Consider the following 14,511-nt stretch of genomic DNA (forward strand, 5'->3'; position numbering starts at 1 on the left):
AATTAGACCCATAACTTTATTTGTGGTGTCTAAGAAACTGTTATCAGGACCCCTAAACTAAATACAAACATGGGCGACATGAGGGAACCCGCATTGCCATCGACCAGAAGATGGGGGCGAGCACGATAAGCGTCGTAAGCGTGGGTTTCGCAAACGTCCTGCGACATGGCGCAATTGCTTTTGGTGCATATCTGTCTCCGAGACATGTTTCTTTCCGCGGCATTTGTCTCGACGGTCCTTTCCAAGTGTTTCCCCAAGCATTCCGGTGCTTCAATAGCCGGCAATGCCGAGGTCGTCGCCGGGGGCGATGCGTGTTATCGAGGTCGGCTACATGGTCATGCGTGTACGACCGAACCAAAACACGTTTTTTACCACCTCGCATGATTTCTGAACGAATTATCCGTTACTCATCGTGTAAATTGATGGTAATTTGTGTAAATAGCGTGTTTTTCACCCCAAATATTCGCCAAATACACGGGACTTGCTAACAGTGTAGGAAGGTTCGCTTTTGTTCTTCGTTCAATATAACAATGGTACAACACCACCTGAGTGGGTTCAAACCTCAGACCGCAGACAAACGAAACCATCCACTTACAAACAATGCTTGTTCCGGGTCGACATCTCACATGGCTATATAAAGGACTGCTATTTCGCCACCTCCCTCTGTCAGAACCCTGAGCTTCGTCTTGTCCAAATCACTGACACGCAAATACGGTGAGTGTTGTTTTTATCGGTCGATTATTAATATGTATCTACTGCGACACCAAAGTACTGTAATTGCATCTAAAATATTGTAGTTATTATGCCTATGTACTTTGAGCTGTATACAAATAATCACTGTTAGCTATTTATGCAGAGAAGTAAGGTCTTATAATTTGAAAATTTCAAGACACATGAGAGGCTCAAGTTTCTCAAGTGTAATTCGAAGTTTCAAGTGCCCCTCGTCTGATTGTATGTGTCGCGTTTTGATTACAGGCTGCAGCGTACTCGCGGAGCCAGCGAGATGAATCCTGGGCACCTGGGTGTCCCAACGTTAGTGCCTTCTCACAAGCGCTCAAGCAAGCCGGTCATACAGTAGAAAAGCCGTCGCTGGCCCAACGGGGTTCTTGAATTTTCGTCCAAGAGTACCAACCTAAAAAATCCTAGCATCGAGTACTATCGAAGCATCAAATGCTTTCATCTCAGCAAGCACACGGTGGCCGGGGAAAAATGTCCAGTAGCGCACCTCACGCTTAACAGCGGAGTTATGGTGTCCGATCCTGATAATCCCATGACTCCGCACAGCTGCAGCCCAGAGAAGGACTCCGATGCGACGGCAGTGCTTGCGAAGCGATTCATGTACGAAGTCTGTACGGATGTACGTACCAGCCGCAAGAGGCCCCGTGAGGCATTCGACGAGGCTGTGACGTCCATCCAGGAAAGGTTTCGTGAGTACGGAGATGAAGTCCAAGATGGCATACAAGCCAACATGAACAGTGCATATGGATTTACGTCCAAGAGGAGCCCTCTCACGCAATCGCCATCACAACAGACTAAAGGGCAACGCATTGAACGCTATTCTCGCGGAGCTTCGCGTCACCAACGACTTCCAAGAGTTCTTGCAACTGGAAGTGAAGACGGAAAGGAGACGGCTCCTGCTTTTTTATGCTGAAAAAGACCTGGAAGTGATTCTCAATGTTGAATTCATTCTTGCGGACGGCAATTTTAAATATAACCCCAGTGAATTTCACAGCCCATGGCAATTCTACACTGCACATGCCATTGTTAAACGGGAAGCGCATCCCATCGTTTATGCTCTGATGCAGTCATGCGACGTTCAGGCCTACGAGGTTGTTTTCGGCACCTTAAAGACTTCACTTGAGACCAAGTTCGAGGGAGTCGGTGGCCTCTCAACCTCCACCACGTGGCACTTCGACTACGAGTCCGCAGCTATCCAGGCTGTGATGAACGTCTTCAAGACCACCGCGCGATTTCCGAAGGTAAGAAAATTTCTGAAGTATTGTTTTTGAGTAAGTGAACAACTTAAGTATGGCGTTTTTATCTATAAAAGATAAATGAAGCCAAAGGTGGCAGAGTACTATATCTAGGATTCAGTTACCCGTTTGTTGCAACTGTGACCACACATGTGTGGGCTCCAATAGATGTTTTCGCTCGTTTTACTCCCAGGTACGTGGCTGCGCATTTCACTTTGCGAAAGCCATTAACACCAAGCGCGACGAACTGGGGCTCAGGGCTCTTTGCCGTGACGACCCTGAGGTGAACAAAAGGTTCGTCAGAATTCGTCACCTGCCTTTCGTTCCGGACCACTGCCACGTGCTGTTTTCAAGTGACCTTCTTGCAGCGAAACCAAATCTACCCCAGCTGAATGCCGCTCGCCTGGACCAGTTCATCCGGTACTTCAGGAACTTCTGGCTATCCCATAGCATTATCAGAGAGATTTGGGGACAGTTTGGAAATCGGGGTCCAAGGACGACGAACGTAGTTGAGGGGTGGCACAACGGCCTGCATAGTCGCCTTTCAAGTCGCCATCCCGACCTGACTGAATTTATTCAGTTCCTTCAGGTTGCGCAGCATGCCGCACAGAATCGAATTCAAGCTCTTCTGCTTGATCCGCTCGCTGTGGCAAGACCTACATCAAGCTTCGTCTCGGCAAGAAACGAGAGGCTCCACGCAGAAATGGATGCCTTTGCCTCATTCACCAGCGGCAATGCTGCCACCTACCAGGACGTCTGCAATTACGTGGACAGGATCGCGAGCACTGGTGTGCTCCCAGCGGCTACTTAACAGTTTTTCAGCAGTCATTGAGTGACACATGATGTGAATAAATGTGTCATGGTTTCCGCTGATCAAGTTGTCCACTTTCAAAGACGTCGAGAAAGGTGCCAAAAGCGAAAACCTTCTCCGTAACGTTTTTGTCTAAACAGTTGCTCTGGTGTGCACCAATCACTGATTGTTGTATGTGATTACATTTTATCCTTGACGTTTAATTACTGCCATAGCCTTTTCTTGCTTTTGCCAATAAATCTATTAGTAAAGCAATAACGTACTTAAAACATGCTTCTAAAATAAATATTGGGATTCTTTTGCAGTTAAGGCTACGCGAAGTTCTGCGTTCTTTTTTTCTTCATATTTTTCAGCAGTTTTAGATGTATCGCAAAATTAGCGAAAGTATCCGAAAGATGCAAAAACAAAATAATATATAAATTTATTTGGTCCTGCTGACACGTTACGACGGTGGTAGACTTTTAAATGGCGGGGGAGTAACGTTTAATTGAAAGCGCAACAACTGCGGTACTGTACATCAGAACAACAACGCTCCTAGGATATTTTGGTTCCAAGTACCCCAGATCGAATCTTATTTCCCGCCCTGTCGCGCGACATTAAAGGTTCTCGCCTCCTCTCCTTCTGGGGCGGCCAGTCAATCATTTTGAAATCTATCGGAGTCACGGGATGTCCACCGTCCAATTGTCGACTGGGGGCCGCCCAATACGCTCACTAGTACGGCGATTATATTTGCAACGGACACGGGGTGACACGCCCGTAACTTCGGCAGCACAAACGGCCGGAGCCTACTCGGCGCCACGCCAAGCCCATTCACGAAAATCATTTCGCAACTTCGTAGTTTCGCTTTGCCGCTCTGTATTCCGTTTGCCCCAAACTTGAGACTGCGGTGGAAGCCACGTCCTGTCTCTAAGTCGCCACGTCATCACGCTCCCACTCATACCAACGCAGGGGGCCGGGTCAGGTAATAAGAGGGAGGCGGCTGATCGGTCCGGCGGGCACGCAGCTCCCACTGCAATCTGAGCCGCCGTCTCAACCAAGCACCCAGCCAAGGTGCCTCTGCAAAGGCCGAAAATGGTTGGTAGAGGAGGCACAGGGGAATAGAAAGTTTTCGTAGACCGCGTTTCCCCTTCCGCTAAGCCCACCGCAACGAAGAAGCCGCTACTGCGCCTGCGTGCCGACGGCCTTGACTGTGGCGATCCGGTTATCGTAGCGGGTTGCGGAGAGCATTGCGGGACGGCGAAAACGATCTACGAAGACTCCCTAATAACGGCCACGCGAGTTCCTCCGACAACCCCAAAAAGCAGACCCCGGCGGGAGCAAGCTATGTACCCCCCGAGACGCCCGTAAGCCGGCCAAGGCTACACACATCCCTCTCCAAAACGAACAATGGCCAGCGGTTCCTTCAAATAGGACGGCCCACATAAGAATAAACAAGCTAAAAACAAGCACAAATATGTATAAACCGTTAGGCAATTAAAAATTGTGTCGATCTTAACAGCCAAGTTTAAGCAACCTGCATCCGCCTGAGCAACCAGGATTCTTTTTAAAAATTTGAAGATCTACCAGCTCGAAATACGGAAACAATGCGAAACGCGTTGCTCAAATCAGGTATCTACTTGGTTACGTGGCGGGCGAGACTGATATCCATCGAAAGTAATGTCCAACTGAGACGGAATGTCCAACGAGTCTGAATATCCAACGAGACGGAAGATCCAACCAGGCCGGAATGTCCACCGTGACTGAACATCCATCGAGACGGAATATCCATTTGACATTGAATGTCCAACGAGTCTGAATGTCCAACGAGACGAAAGATCCAACCAGGCCTGAATGTCCAACGTGTCTGAATATCCAATGAGCCTGATTATCCACTAATGGATCTTTCGTCTCGTTGGATCTTTTGACTCGTTGTATATTCAGGCTCTTAATCAGAGAAAGGGTAGCTCTCGTCTTATCGGGACTCTTTTTTATGGGTTTCCACGTCGCGATTGTCTTTCAAACTCAACTGTCATTTATTTCTCGCTCGTGGCTTCCAAGTACTACGCGCGACTAGTGAGATAGGGTATAGTCATGCCTGATTAATATGATGCATATCTCTAACGCACAATAGTTTTGCGAAATCAAAGTTTCGCTGAAATGGATAACTCTCACGTACAATTCGACTCAAAACACCGTTGACGTATTGGACTCGCGAGAGATGCCCCCAACACGGCTGAGTATAGCGGTGTTCCAGATCTAACATCTAAATTTTGTTGCCTTACCTGTTACTATTTCGCGCGCATTTTGAGCCATATCAAAATGAAAGCGCATGATGAACTGAAAGTGACATTCGTTTTCCGCTCGATGGAAATTTCACGCCAGTTCTCTGTCTTTGCTGGCACCTTGAGCGTTTCCCAGCGACGCGGAGAGTTCAAAAAAAAAAAAAAAAAAACGTACGATGGCATTTTTTGCACACTCATTACTTCTATAACACCGAGCCACCTCGTATCCTTTTGTTTTTCTTTCATGCTACAAATTTCTTTCTGCGCATTACGGCTGTTACGACGCTAAGTCTGTCTGCACCTTCGAATTTGAATTTAGGCTCAGATCAGGGACGGACCACTTTAAATCAGGAAAATATAATTAACACTGTAGCAAAGTAAATCTATCATATCGATCGGAAATGCGATTTGACACAATCCATCTGAACAGATATTGTGCACAGCGAAGGCAATGGCGAGTCAGCGTGCAAAACGCCGCCACACTACGCTACCATATTATCTAAGCGATTTTTGCATAGCACCGAGCACAGAGAAGAGAAAACAGTTATTCATTCAGATAAACTAAGCAAATTTATTTAAAGCCCAGACACTCTGTACGTTCAATCTAGCTAAGGTTATCAATAGACTCGACCATGTCATTTGTCGAAACAGACAGAAGACGTTGGCAAAAATTATTAGACTGAATAAGTGAATCAAACGCACGTATTTTACCAACCGACGGTCGCCCGCCTTCAATGCCATTTCCAATTGTCATTGCGCACCTTGGACGCGCTGTGGGGAGCAAAACATATTTACATCGCCGCCCGAGGTCTTCATTGAACGTGTAGTGCTGACCAAAATAAAATGCTAACCTGACTCTCAAGCGCTCGCCGCAAAGGACGATTTCGAAGGGGCGGTCACTTGAGATAAAAAAAAGAAAAAAAGAACAAGCTAAAGAAACGAGCGTCGTAAAAAAGGGGACCGACATTTTTATTCCTACCTCCGAACAGAAACGAGCGCCACCCACTGCATCACACAGCGCTCGGCCACCACGCGTACACTCTAAGAAAAAATGGAGGAAAAAAGTAGCAACGGCGCGTCTTCCTCCCTTCTACCGACGCGCCCCCAAGCGGACACGAGAAAAGGGGAGGAACGAAACGTTTTTCTCCTTCTCCAGGCAGACGGGAGAAAGCTTTCGCCCTCCCGACTCATCGCCTTTCGGTTTCGTTTTTAGAGCAGGTCGCGCATGTTGTTTAATAAATAGCTGTTGAGGTGATTGAGCTTCAGCGGCAGCGAAGGCCGCCTGTAATTCCGTCTTCCAGTCTAAACGTGCAGAACATTTCGGTTGCGTTGTCGTTTTTATCACTAATTTTATCAAACGAGCAAACGAAGCCGCTAGAAATAGCGAAGTTCCGGAGCAGTGCCAGCAGCGCCACGTACAACTGGGCGATGGCCGCCTCCGGATTGCGGGACTCGCGCGGTACGGAACTACAGCACTGCAGTCACTACAGTAGCGAAACCACGCGGAACTGTGTCGACGTTTTCGACGTTATGGAAACCGCAGGAACTGCGTTCAAGACAGGCAGGTTTTACTGCCGGCTGCCTGGGTGCCTTCCCCCCTGAGTTCGGTTCTGTTTTCCGATGCCGAGCAACCGGCGTTCAACGTGGTTCTGTGTTTGTGCGTGTCAGCAACATAGCTGCAACATCGTAATGGCAGTGTTGTGGGTTGTGAACAGAAGACTGGAATTATCGCCGATGTGACCGTGTTGTTCCCGTATCAGTGGTGTAACAAGAAGATGAGATCGTAAACTCTTAAGCATTGATGCCGCTGGTCGGGCCGTGATCGGAGGGGGCGGGGTGTCGCAGGTTGACATTCTGCTTTACATTAAGAAGTTTAATAACACTTCCGGGATTACGTGCAATCGATCGACGTGTGGATAGTCATGTTGGAACGCTGGTCTGAACAATAGAAGCTCCTATCGTACAGTGGCCAATGCGACTGTCGGAATTGTCTCGTCCCCGAGAGCGATTGCGCTGTGGGGCAAGGACTGAACAGTACGAAATCGTGACGGAAAGTACGTATATTTACAGTATGAAATTTCGGCATTAAAAAACAATAGTAGGTAAAATCGAAAAAAAAAAAAAAAAGCTACCCTTTGCTGTTTAAATATACTACGGTTCCTGGAGAAACTGCCCTCCGTGGCGCGCTGGGATGAGCGCTAGAAGTTTTCGGGCTCGCCACGGCGTAGCTCCGTACACTTAACACCTGCCGCCAGTCGCGGCTTTGACTGCATTCAAGTTGATCGAAAAGCGATTTCTTAGCCCGTGAAGCATCACTTTCAGCTGAGTGAATATTCGCCCTACAGAGATTAATTCAAGACGGCAATTGCAGCTTTGTGCGAACAGCACAAATAGAAAAACCAATAGAAATACAGGCTACGACGTGCCGTGTGGGGAAACAAACGCATGGCTTCGAACCGCATTGGAGCGGCTTGATTTATTAGCTTTCAAATAATTACGGCACGACCGAGAGTTTACTTTTTAATAAGAGATTCATCCCCTGAGCCATTCAAAATACTCTCAGAAGTATGACATTGCTGGGAAAAAATCAACAGGCTGGGTATATTTTTTATTGCTTAACGAGTCACCGAAAAGTTCCGTACGTTCAAAACGACCAGTATAAAAGACGGGAATGCAGAGCACGGGCGTAGTGTTCGGGTTAGTGTGGGCTGTCCACTTCCGGGCGCCGAGGCGAACGGACGTGATAATCATGAGCTCCGGCGGAGCGGTGAAAACGGCCGCGTCAGGCCGTGGTACGTCTGTTTTTGAAAACGCTGACGAATATAAGATTATCCTGCCCCAACTGCCTACCGGTTATGTTGTCACCAACGCGGTCTTTTTGCACTGCGACGTAAAAGGACGGCCCTATCGCATTCAAGACTTCCGCCTGGAACTTCAACGGCTGGACTTGCTGAAGGACTTGGCCTCCGCCGGGCCACATCAGATGAATCACGTGTGGCTACTGAGGATGCAGTCACCTGCTGCCAAGCAAAGGTTAGTGGAGGCGCAAGAGCTGAAGATCAAGGGGTGGGGCGGTGCCTCGTCATCGACCCGGCGAATACAGCTGTGAAGCTTAAGCTACACTGGGTCCCGTACGACGTGCCTAACGGCCGCGTGAAGAAGGAGCTGGAGCGCTACGGCGAGGTGTCTGAGGTAGCGAGGGATTTTTTTCCGGGAGAAGGGGTTCGAGGCTGTCGAGTCCAACACCCGCAGTGTACGCCTGACCCCCAAGGAAGGCTACACGGTAGACAGCCTCCCCCACGAGATGCGCCTGGAAGGTTGTAAGGTCCTGGTCGTGGTGCCTGGCCGTGCTCCGCTCTGTCTTCGGTGCCGTCGTACGGGCCACATTCGCCGAGACTGCCGCGTCCCCCGCTGCTCTGACTGCCACCGCTACGGCCACGACGCAGCAGACTGTGTCAAGACCTACGCCTCGATAGCCCGGGACCGCAAGTTGGACGACAACTCTGAATACCTAATGGATGGCGTCGAGGCGGAGGAAGCCGTGGGAGGGTCACCTCCAACCGCCCTGCAACCGGCGGAACAGTGTGAAATGTCTGCAACCAAGGACGACGGTAACCCTGATATAACGTCTCCAGAGAAAAACTCCGAGGCCACGACGGAGGGGCCAGCCACCCCCGGCGCAGCGGCCACGAAACACCTACCCGAGGAGCAAGCACGTCTCGAAGGTGGACCGTCGGCTGCATCGAGCGGCCTTCCCATCGTTGAGAATAACGACGCAGCAGTGGTCGACGGGCAGGACAACGCCATGGACTTCACTCAGACAGTCAAGCGTCCGAGGGAACCTGTGGCTACGACAACTGGCACCTGCGGACCGAACCCCTACACGGTGCCTGTGCCAGGGTCTAAGAAGTCGAAGGTCGCGGTGAAGCCGCGTGTCCCGCCAAACGATCGTCGTCGAAAAGACTCCCTGTGAGTGTATGGCTTTTCCGGCTGTACGTGTCTCTAGCGCTGTGCTTTCCCCGAGTTCTTTTACTTCTGTACGCGTGACTTCTCCTTTTTTTTTTTCCGTGCTTACCTCGCTCTTTGTCTGCCCCCCCCCCTTTTTTTTTTATTAACCGTTCATGAACCTTGAGCAATCTTTACGTGTGGGCACTTTAAACGTGCGGGGCTTATGTGCCAGGCGTCGCCAATACCAGGTGAACCGTTTGTTTATTGAGAAGGACCTGGACATAGTCGCGGTTCAGGAAACGAAAATGGAAAGCGAGGCTCAGACGGAGAGCATGGTACGGCTTTTTGAAGCGAGGTATGACGTGTGCGTCAGCCACGCTAGGGGGATGTCGGGGGGTGTCTTCTATTTTTAAAGAAGTCAATGGCGACCGTAGAGCAAGTCATTAGCTGTGATGCGGGGCGCTTTGTTTTGTGCGATTTTTTTCTTTCAAATGTCAAGTTTCGCGTGCTTTGCATTTACGCCCCTACGAAGGCAGATGAACGGTTTTTTTTTTTTCGAGTTCATCGAACAGTATCTGCAATCGGACCGCATCGTTATTTTGTTAGGGGATTTTAACTGTGTTTGTGCAGCGGAGGACAGATCGAACAGTAGGCGGTTCAATGATAACAGTACAGATTTCTTAAATGGCATGGTCGATCGTTGTGATTTGGAAGATGTTGCACTTAGCGCGTCGAGTGGGAGAGAGGTGCAGTATACGCATTTTCAAAACGCCAGTCATGCGCGCTTGGATCGTGCGTACGTTTCGCTCGACCTTGTTAGAGCGTGTAGGCAGTATGCGGTCGACCACGTCTCTTGCAGTGACCATGCTCTTGTTTCTTTTAAAATTTGTTCCCCTAAAGAGGCTCGGAAGAAGTTCGTGTGTGGTTTATGGAAGTTTAATGCCAAGCTTCTTAAGGACGATTGTTTTTCTAAGGCAGTGCGCCAAAAGCTGGAGGAGTTGGCAAGCGGCAAAGGGGAGGCGTTCGGCGTTAAATGTGAATTATTTAAACAGGAAACGAAGATGGCAGCTATTGAACGCTCCAGTTCCTTGAAGCACGATGAAGAAAAAGAAACGCGTAATTTTAACGAATTTCTTCAGAACTTGATCCAGGAAGAATGCCTTTCGCCTGGTATCTTTTTCAACGAGATTACTAGTATCAAGAAACGCCTCGAGGTTCTTGATACCGAACGGTATAGGGGGGCTATGGTACGTGCGCGGTTCAAGCGGTTATCGTGCAGTGAGATACCCACGAAAAGGGCGATGGGGGTGGAAAAGACTTACGCCAGTAAGAATGACATCGGCGAGATTTTGTATCAAGGGGTTCTGTCACGCGATAAAAAAGTAATCGAACGGGCTTTTGTCGACTACTATAAAAACCTTTTCAGCTACCGCGCGCCCAAAAAGGATGAGTTTGAAGCCTATTATTTACCGTTAATGCCGCACCTTTCGGATGAATTGCAGGAACAGTTGGAACAGCCCATTATGTTATGGGAAGTTGAAAAGGCGATCGACAATTTGCAGATCGGAAAAGCGCCAGGACCGGACGGTTTGGGCGCCGAGTTTTACAAAGAGTTTAAAGAACAACTTGCCCCTTTTTTGCACTGCGTCTTTCGTGAAGCGTACAGACTTAATGTTTTGCCTCCATCGTTTTTATGCACGCACACCATTTTCATACCGAAGAGTGATGACCCTACAAAACTTCGTTTCATTGGTTCGTACCGCCCGATCACACTAACGAACGTTGATTATAAAATTCTGATGAAGGTCTTAGCGGAACGTTTGCAAAGCGTTATAGGAGTTATCGTCGGCCCACACCAGACGTGTGGAATAAGAGGGAGAAGCATAGTTACAAACAATCATATCGCCCGCAGTATTTTGGAGTGCTGCGACGCTATGGTGCGAAGGGTTGCTATGTTACAGGTAGATTTAGAAAAAGCCTTCGACCGCGTGTCGCACAAAATTCTTTTTTCACTTTTAAGCTATGTTAATTTAGGTGTTAATTGAGTACGGCGCACAACGCAGAGGCGGCTTCTCTTCAAAAACGAGACGCTGCGATTCCGGAGTGCCCACACCCGGTGTGGGCAAAGCAAAACCCTGTTTGTAAACAGGGCGGTCTTCGCGCGCTCGTCTATAGCCAAAATTGCGGGCTTGCACCGAGAGATGCCAAAGCACGTATACTCTGCATAAACAAAAAAATAGAATAAATAAATAAAAAAAAAGGTCGGGCAGTGAAATCGCCGAGATGTCGCCACTCCGCACAAGCGAATGTGTACGAAGGCACCCTATTCACGGTGGCGAGACAAAAAAGAAAAAGAAAAAACGCCTGCTCCCCGCAAAATCAACCCGGATAAGCCTGCCGGGTAAACGCGGGCGCAGACACCTGCAGGTCTTCCACGCGCGCGGACGGGTCTCCTCACTCTCTCTCTCATTCTTTCTCTGCGTGTCTTTGTTTTTATTTATTTCCCCCTTCGTTACCTCTCTTCCTCGACCCTCCTTTTCCCCGGGTTCCTGGTATTTCCATCGTAAACCGGAGACACGGAAAATAAAAAAACGGACAAAACAACAACAAGTCTCAAACACAGCTTCTAGTTTATTTGAACACCTCCGCTCTTATATATACACAACAACCCTCCTCTCCAAAGGTCGACACACCTCCTCTCCACTCCATCAACGACATCTCAAACTGAACCAATGACACATGCTACCTCCCTTCCTTTCATACCAACCAAAAACTGACCCCTTTCCAATCCAAGAAACAGGCACTCAAACCCTGCTAACAATGAAAACACCCCCCCCCTCCCCAAAAAAAAAGAAAAAAAAAAAAAGATAAGTTTTACGGAACCGACCAGCCACAACTGATAACAGGCCTATCGAACAGACACGGTGTTAGCATTCAACCACCCCTCAAAAAAAAAAAAAAAAAAAAAAAAAAATTAAAGACATAGAAAGCGTTTCAGTTCACTTCCGAAACCCAAGGACGGTGTGCTGACACAATTGCCACGCTCCAAAATACATAAAGTCTCCCTCACAACTCTCCTACCATTTTCTTTCTCTTTATGCAATACCTGGGTATCCCCCCATTCAGGCTGACAGTGATTGCAGTCTACAACATGTTTAGCTATTTCTGAATTCTGCGCATTGTCTTTTACCGCCCTTTTATGTTCCAGCAACCTATCATTCAAACAGCGACCAGTTTGGCCTACATAAGAGAATCCACACCGCAACGGAATGTCGTATACAACTCCTACTTGACAAGTTAAATCAGGGTTTTGGTGTTTCTTTAGGCAACCCTGACGACCACCCGAAAAGGGGGTTAAGCTTTCCAATTTATGTTGTGCCTTGAAAACTAAATTTACTCCGAACCTCTTGGCCACTGACTTCAAATTATGAGATATTCCATGATAGTAAGGCACACAGACCACATTTTTCACAACCGGTTTTTCTACCGGAGCCGAACTGAACTTTCTTAACACCTTGAGCATAACGCTAGAAATCACATCCTGGTGATGGCCCGCTTCCACAAGACGCAACTTTTGCAACCCTATTGCCTCTCCAACGTGATGTACACATGACTTCTTACACGCGTTATCTACCACAGACGCGATTACACCCCTCTTGACTAACTTCGAGTGGCAGCTGTCAGCAGCCAACAAAGGTTTTGCCGATTCCTTACCAAACCTCCAACACAAGCCCTTTTGTGTGTGTAGTAGGAGGTCTAGATACTGAATCTTGCCCTGAAGAGTGCTTCCTTCCGTGAACGTCAAATCGTGGCACTTTTCTATTATACACTTCTTAACCGTCCCTGCTAACCCTTCCTCAAAAGAACAAATCAAAATGTCGTCTACATAGCGACGAACTACAACAGCTCCACTCGGCAAGGACCGCACAAACGCGTCGACATAAACATCCATTTCATTTAAAAAAATCTCTGAGGCACCCTAGTTTAATTTTTTTTTTTTTTTTTTTTTTTTTTTTTTGAGGGGTGGTTGAATGCTAACACCGTGTCTGTTCGATAGGCCTGTTATCAGTTGTGGCTGGTCGGTTCCGTAAAACTTTTCTTTTTTTTTTTTTTTTTTTTTTTGGGGGGGGGGGTGTTTTCATTGTTAGCAGGGTTTGAGTGCCTGTTTCTTGGATTGGAAAGGGGTCAGTTTTTGGTTGGTATGAAAGGAAGGGAGGTAGCATGTGTCATTGGTTCAGTTTGAGATGTCGTTGATGGAGTGGAGAGGAGGTGTGTCGACCTTTGGAGAGGAGGGTTGTTGTGTATATATAAGAGCGGAGGTGTTCAAATAAACTAGAAGCTGTGTTTGAGACTTGTTGTTGTTTTGTCCGTTTTTTTATTTTTCCGTGTCTCCGGTTTACGATGGAAGTTCTTCACCAGCTCGCCTGTGCTTTTACCCTTTCTTCCTGGTATGTTCCGTTTCTCCTTACGATGGACCGCAGAGGACCCTACGAGCTATCGGAGCCAATCCAATGCCGCGTGAGCGTCACGTCAGCTTTAGGACAGACACAACGAAGCACGAGGCGCGTGGTACGTTCATATGCGCTGGATTGGCTGCTACGACTTGTAGCTCCAGTTCCGGTCCATCGTAAGCTGCGTGCAACGGCCAAGAAACTCGCTTCGCGAATGGGCACGTTGTTTGAAGGAGGATCGGTCGGGCAACCACGCGCAGTACTCTCGGTTTGAGGAGGCACTGCCGTTGTTCGTGGGAAAGAACGTCGTCCGTCGTCACGTACGGCGACGCGGGGCTTGCGTCCTCGCCGTCGCAATGTTTAATCTAGGGTGCCTTCATGTGCGCTCTGCTTAGGGTGGTGGCATCTCGCCATTTTGTCACACACGTTTATTTTTATTTTTTGTTTAGAAGCGCGTGAAAGAGCGTGTCCCTGCACGCGCTTGTGGCGCTGACTGTGCTATGGCGACATTTTGTTTTCGTCGATTTCTTTGTATTTTCCCCGTGAGCGCGTGCTGTAGGCATCGGGTACTACAAAGGGTGGCATCACTCTAAACAGAAGGTCATTGAGGCACCCTAGTTTAATCTTCGTCAGGCTCTTGCAGAGCCCATCTGGCTCTTGCAGAGCATAACCAACGTGTATGCTCTCAAAATAAACACCCAACTGTGTGGACAACAATCTAGACAAAGCGGCCCCTATAGTTCGATCCCTTCCCCAATAGTCAAATTCACGAGACGCTCTCACTGTTCAGTAACTATTTCTAAGCCAGTTCATTCATGCTATAACGAGTCGTAAAAATTCATCAGCCTTGCTCTTCCAAACGATAAAACGAATTCCGAGTAGTATAAATTTAAACTCGTTTCAAAGTACACTGCCAAGATAAAGCCGCCCATATTAATTGTCTCTAAAACAGCAGTTGCAGCATGACAAATCACGGAATTAACTCGAGATATTTTGCACATCTTAGTTCAACGGTTCTCAAACTGTAGTCCGCGGCGACGGTTGAAGGGGTCCCGGCTGATTCGAGG

The 14,511-nt window shown here is 48.2% G+C and overlaps 1 protein-coding gene across 1 annotated transcript; it reads left to right on the forward strand.

Annotated features, from left to right (window-relative positions):
* The first annotated feature begins 1,481 nt into the window (after window positions 1-1,481).
* LOC121837372 lies at window positions 1,482-2,784 on the forward strand. Its single transcript, XM_042292981.1, has 2 exons — window positions 1,482-1,979; window positions 2,167-2,784. The coding sequence occupies exons 1-2, from the start codon at window positions 1,482-1,484 to the stop codon at window positions 2,782-2,784; spliced, it is 1,116 nt and encodes a 371-aa protein (XP_042148915.1).
* The last annotated feature ends 11,727 nt before the right edge of the window (window positions 2,785-14,511 follow it).

The sequence above is a fragment of the Ixodes scapularis genome, unplaced genomic scaffold, assembly GCF_016920785.2.
Source record: "Ixodes scapularis isolate PalLabHiFi unplaced genomic scaffold, ASM1692078v2 PGA_scaffold3__209_contigs__length_174095766, whole genome shotgun sequence".
NCBI classification, from domain to species: Eukaryota; Metazoa; Arthropoda; class Arachnida; order Ixodida; family Ixodidae; genus Ixodes; species Ixodes scapularis.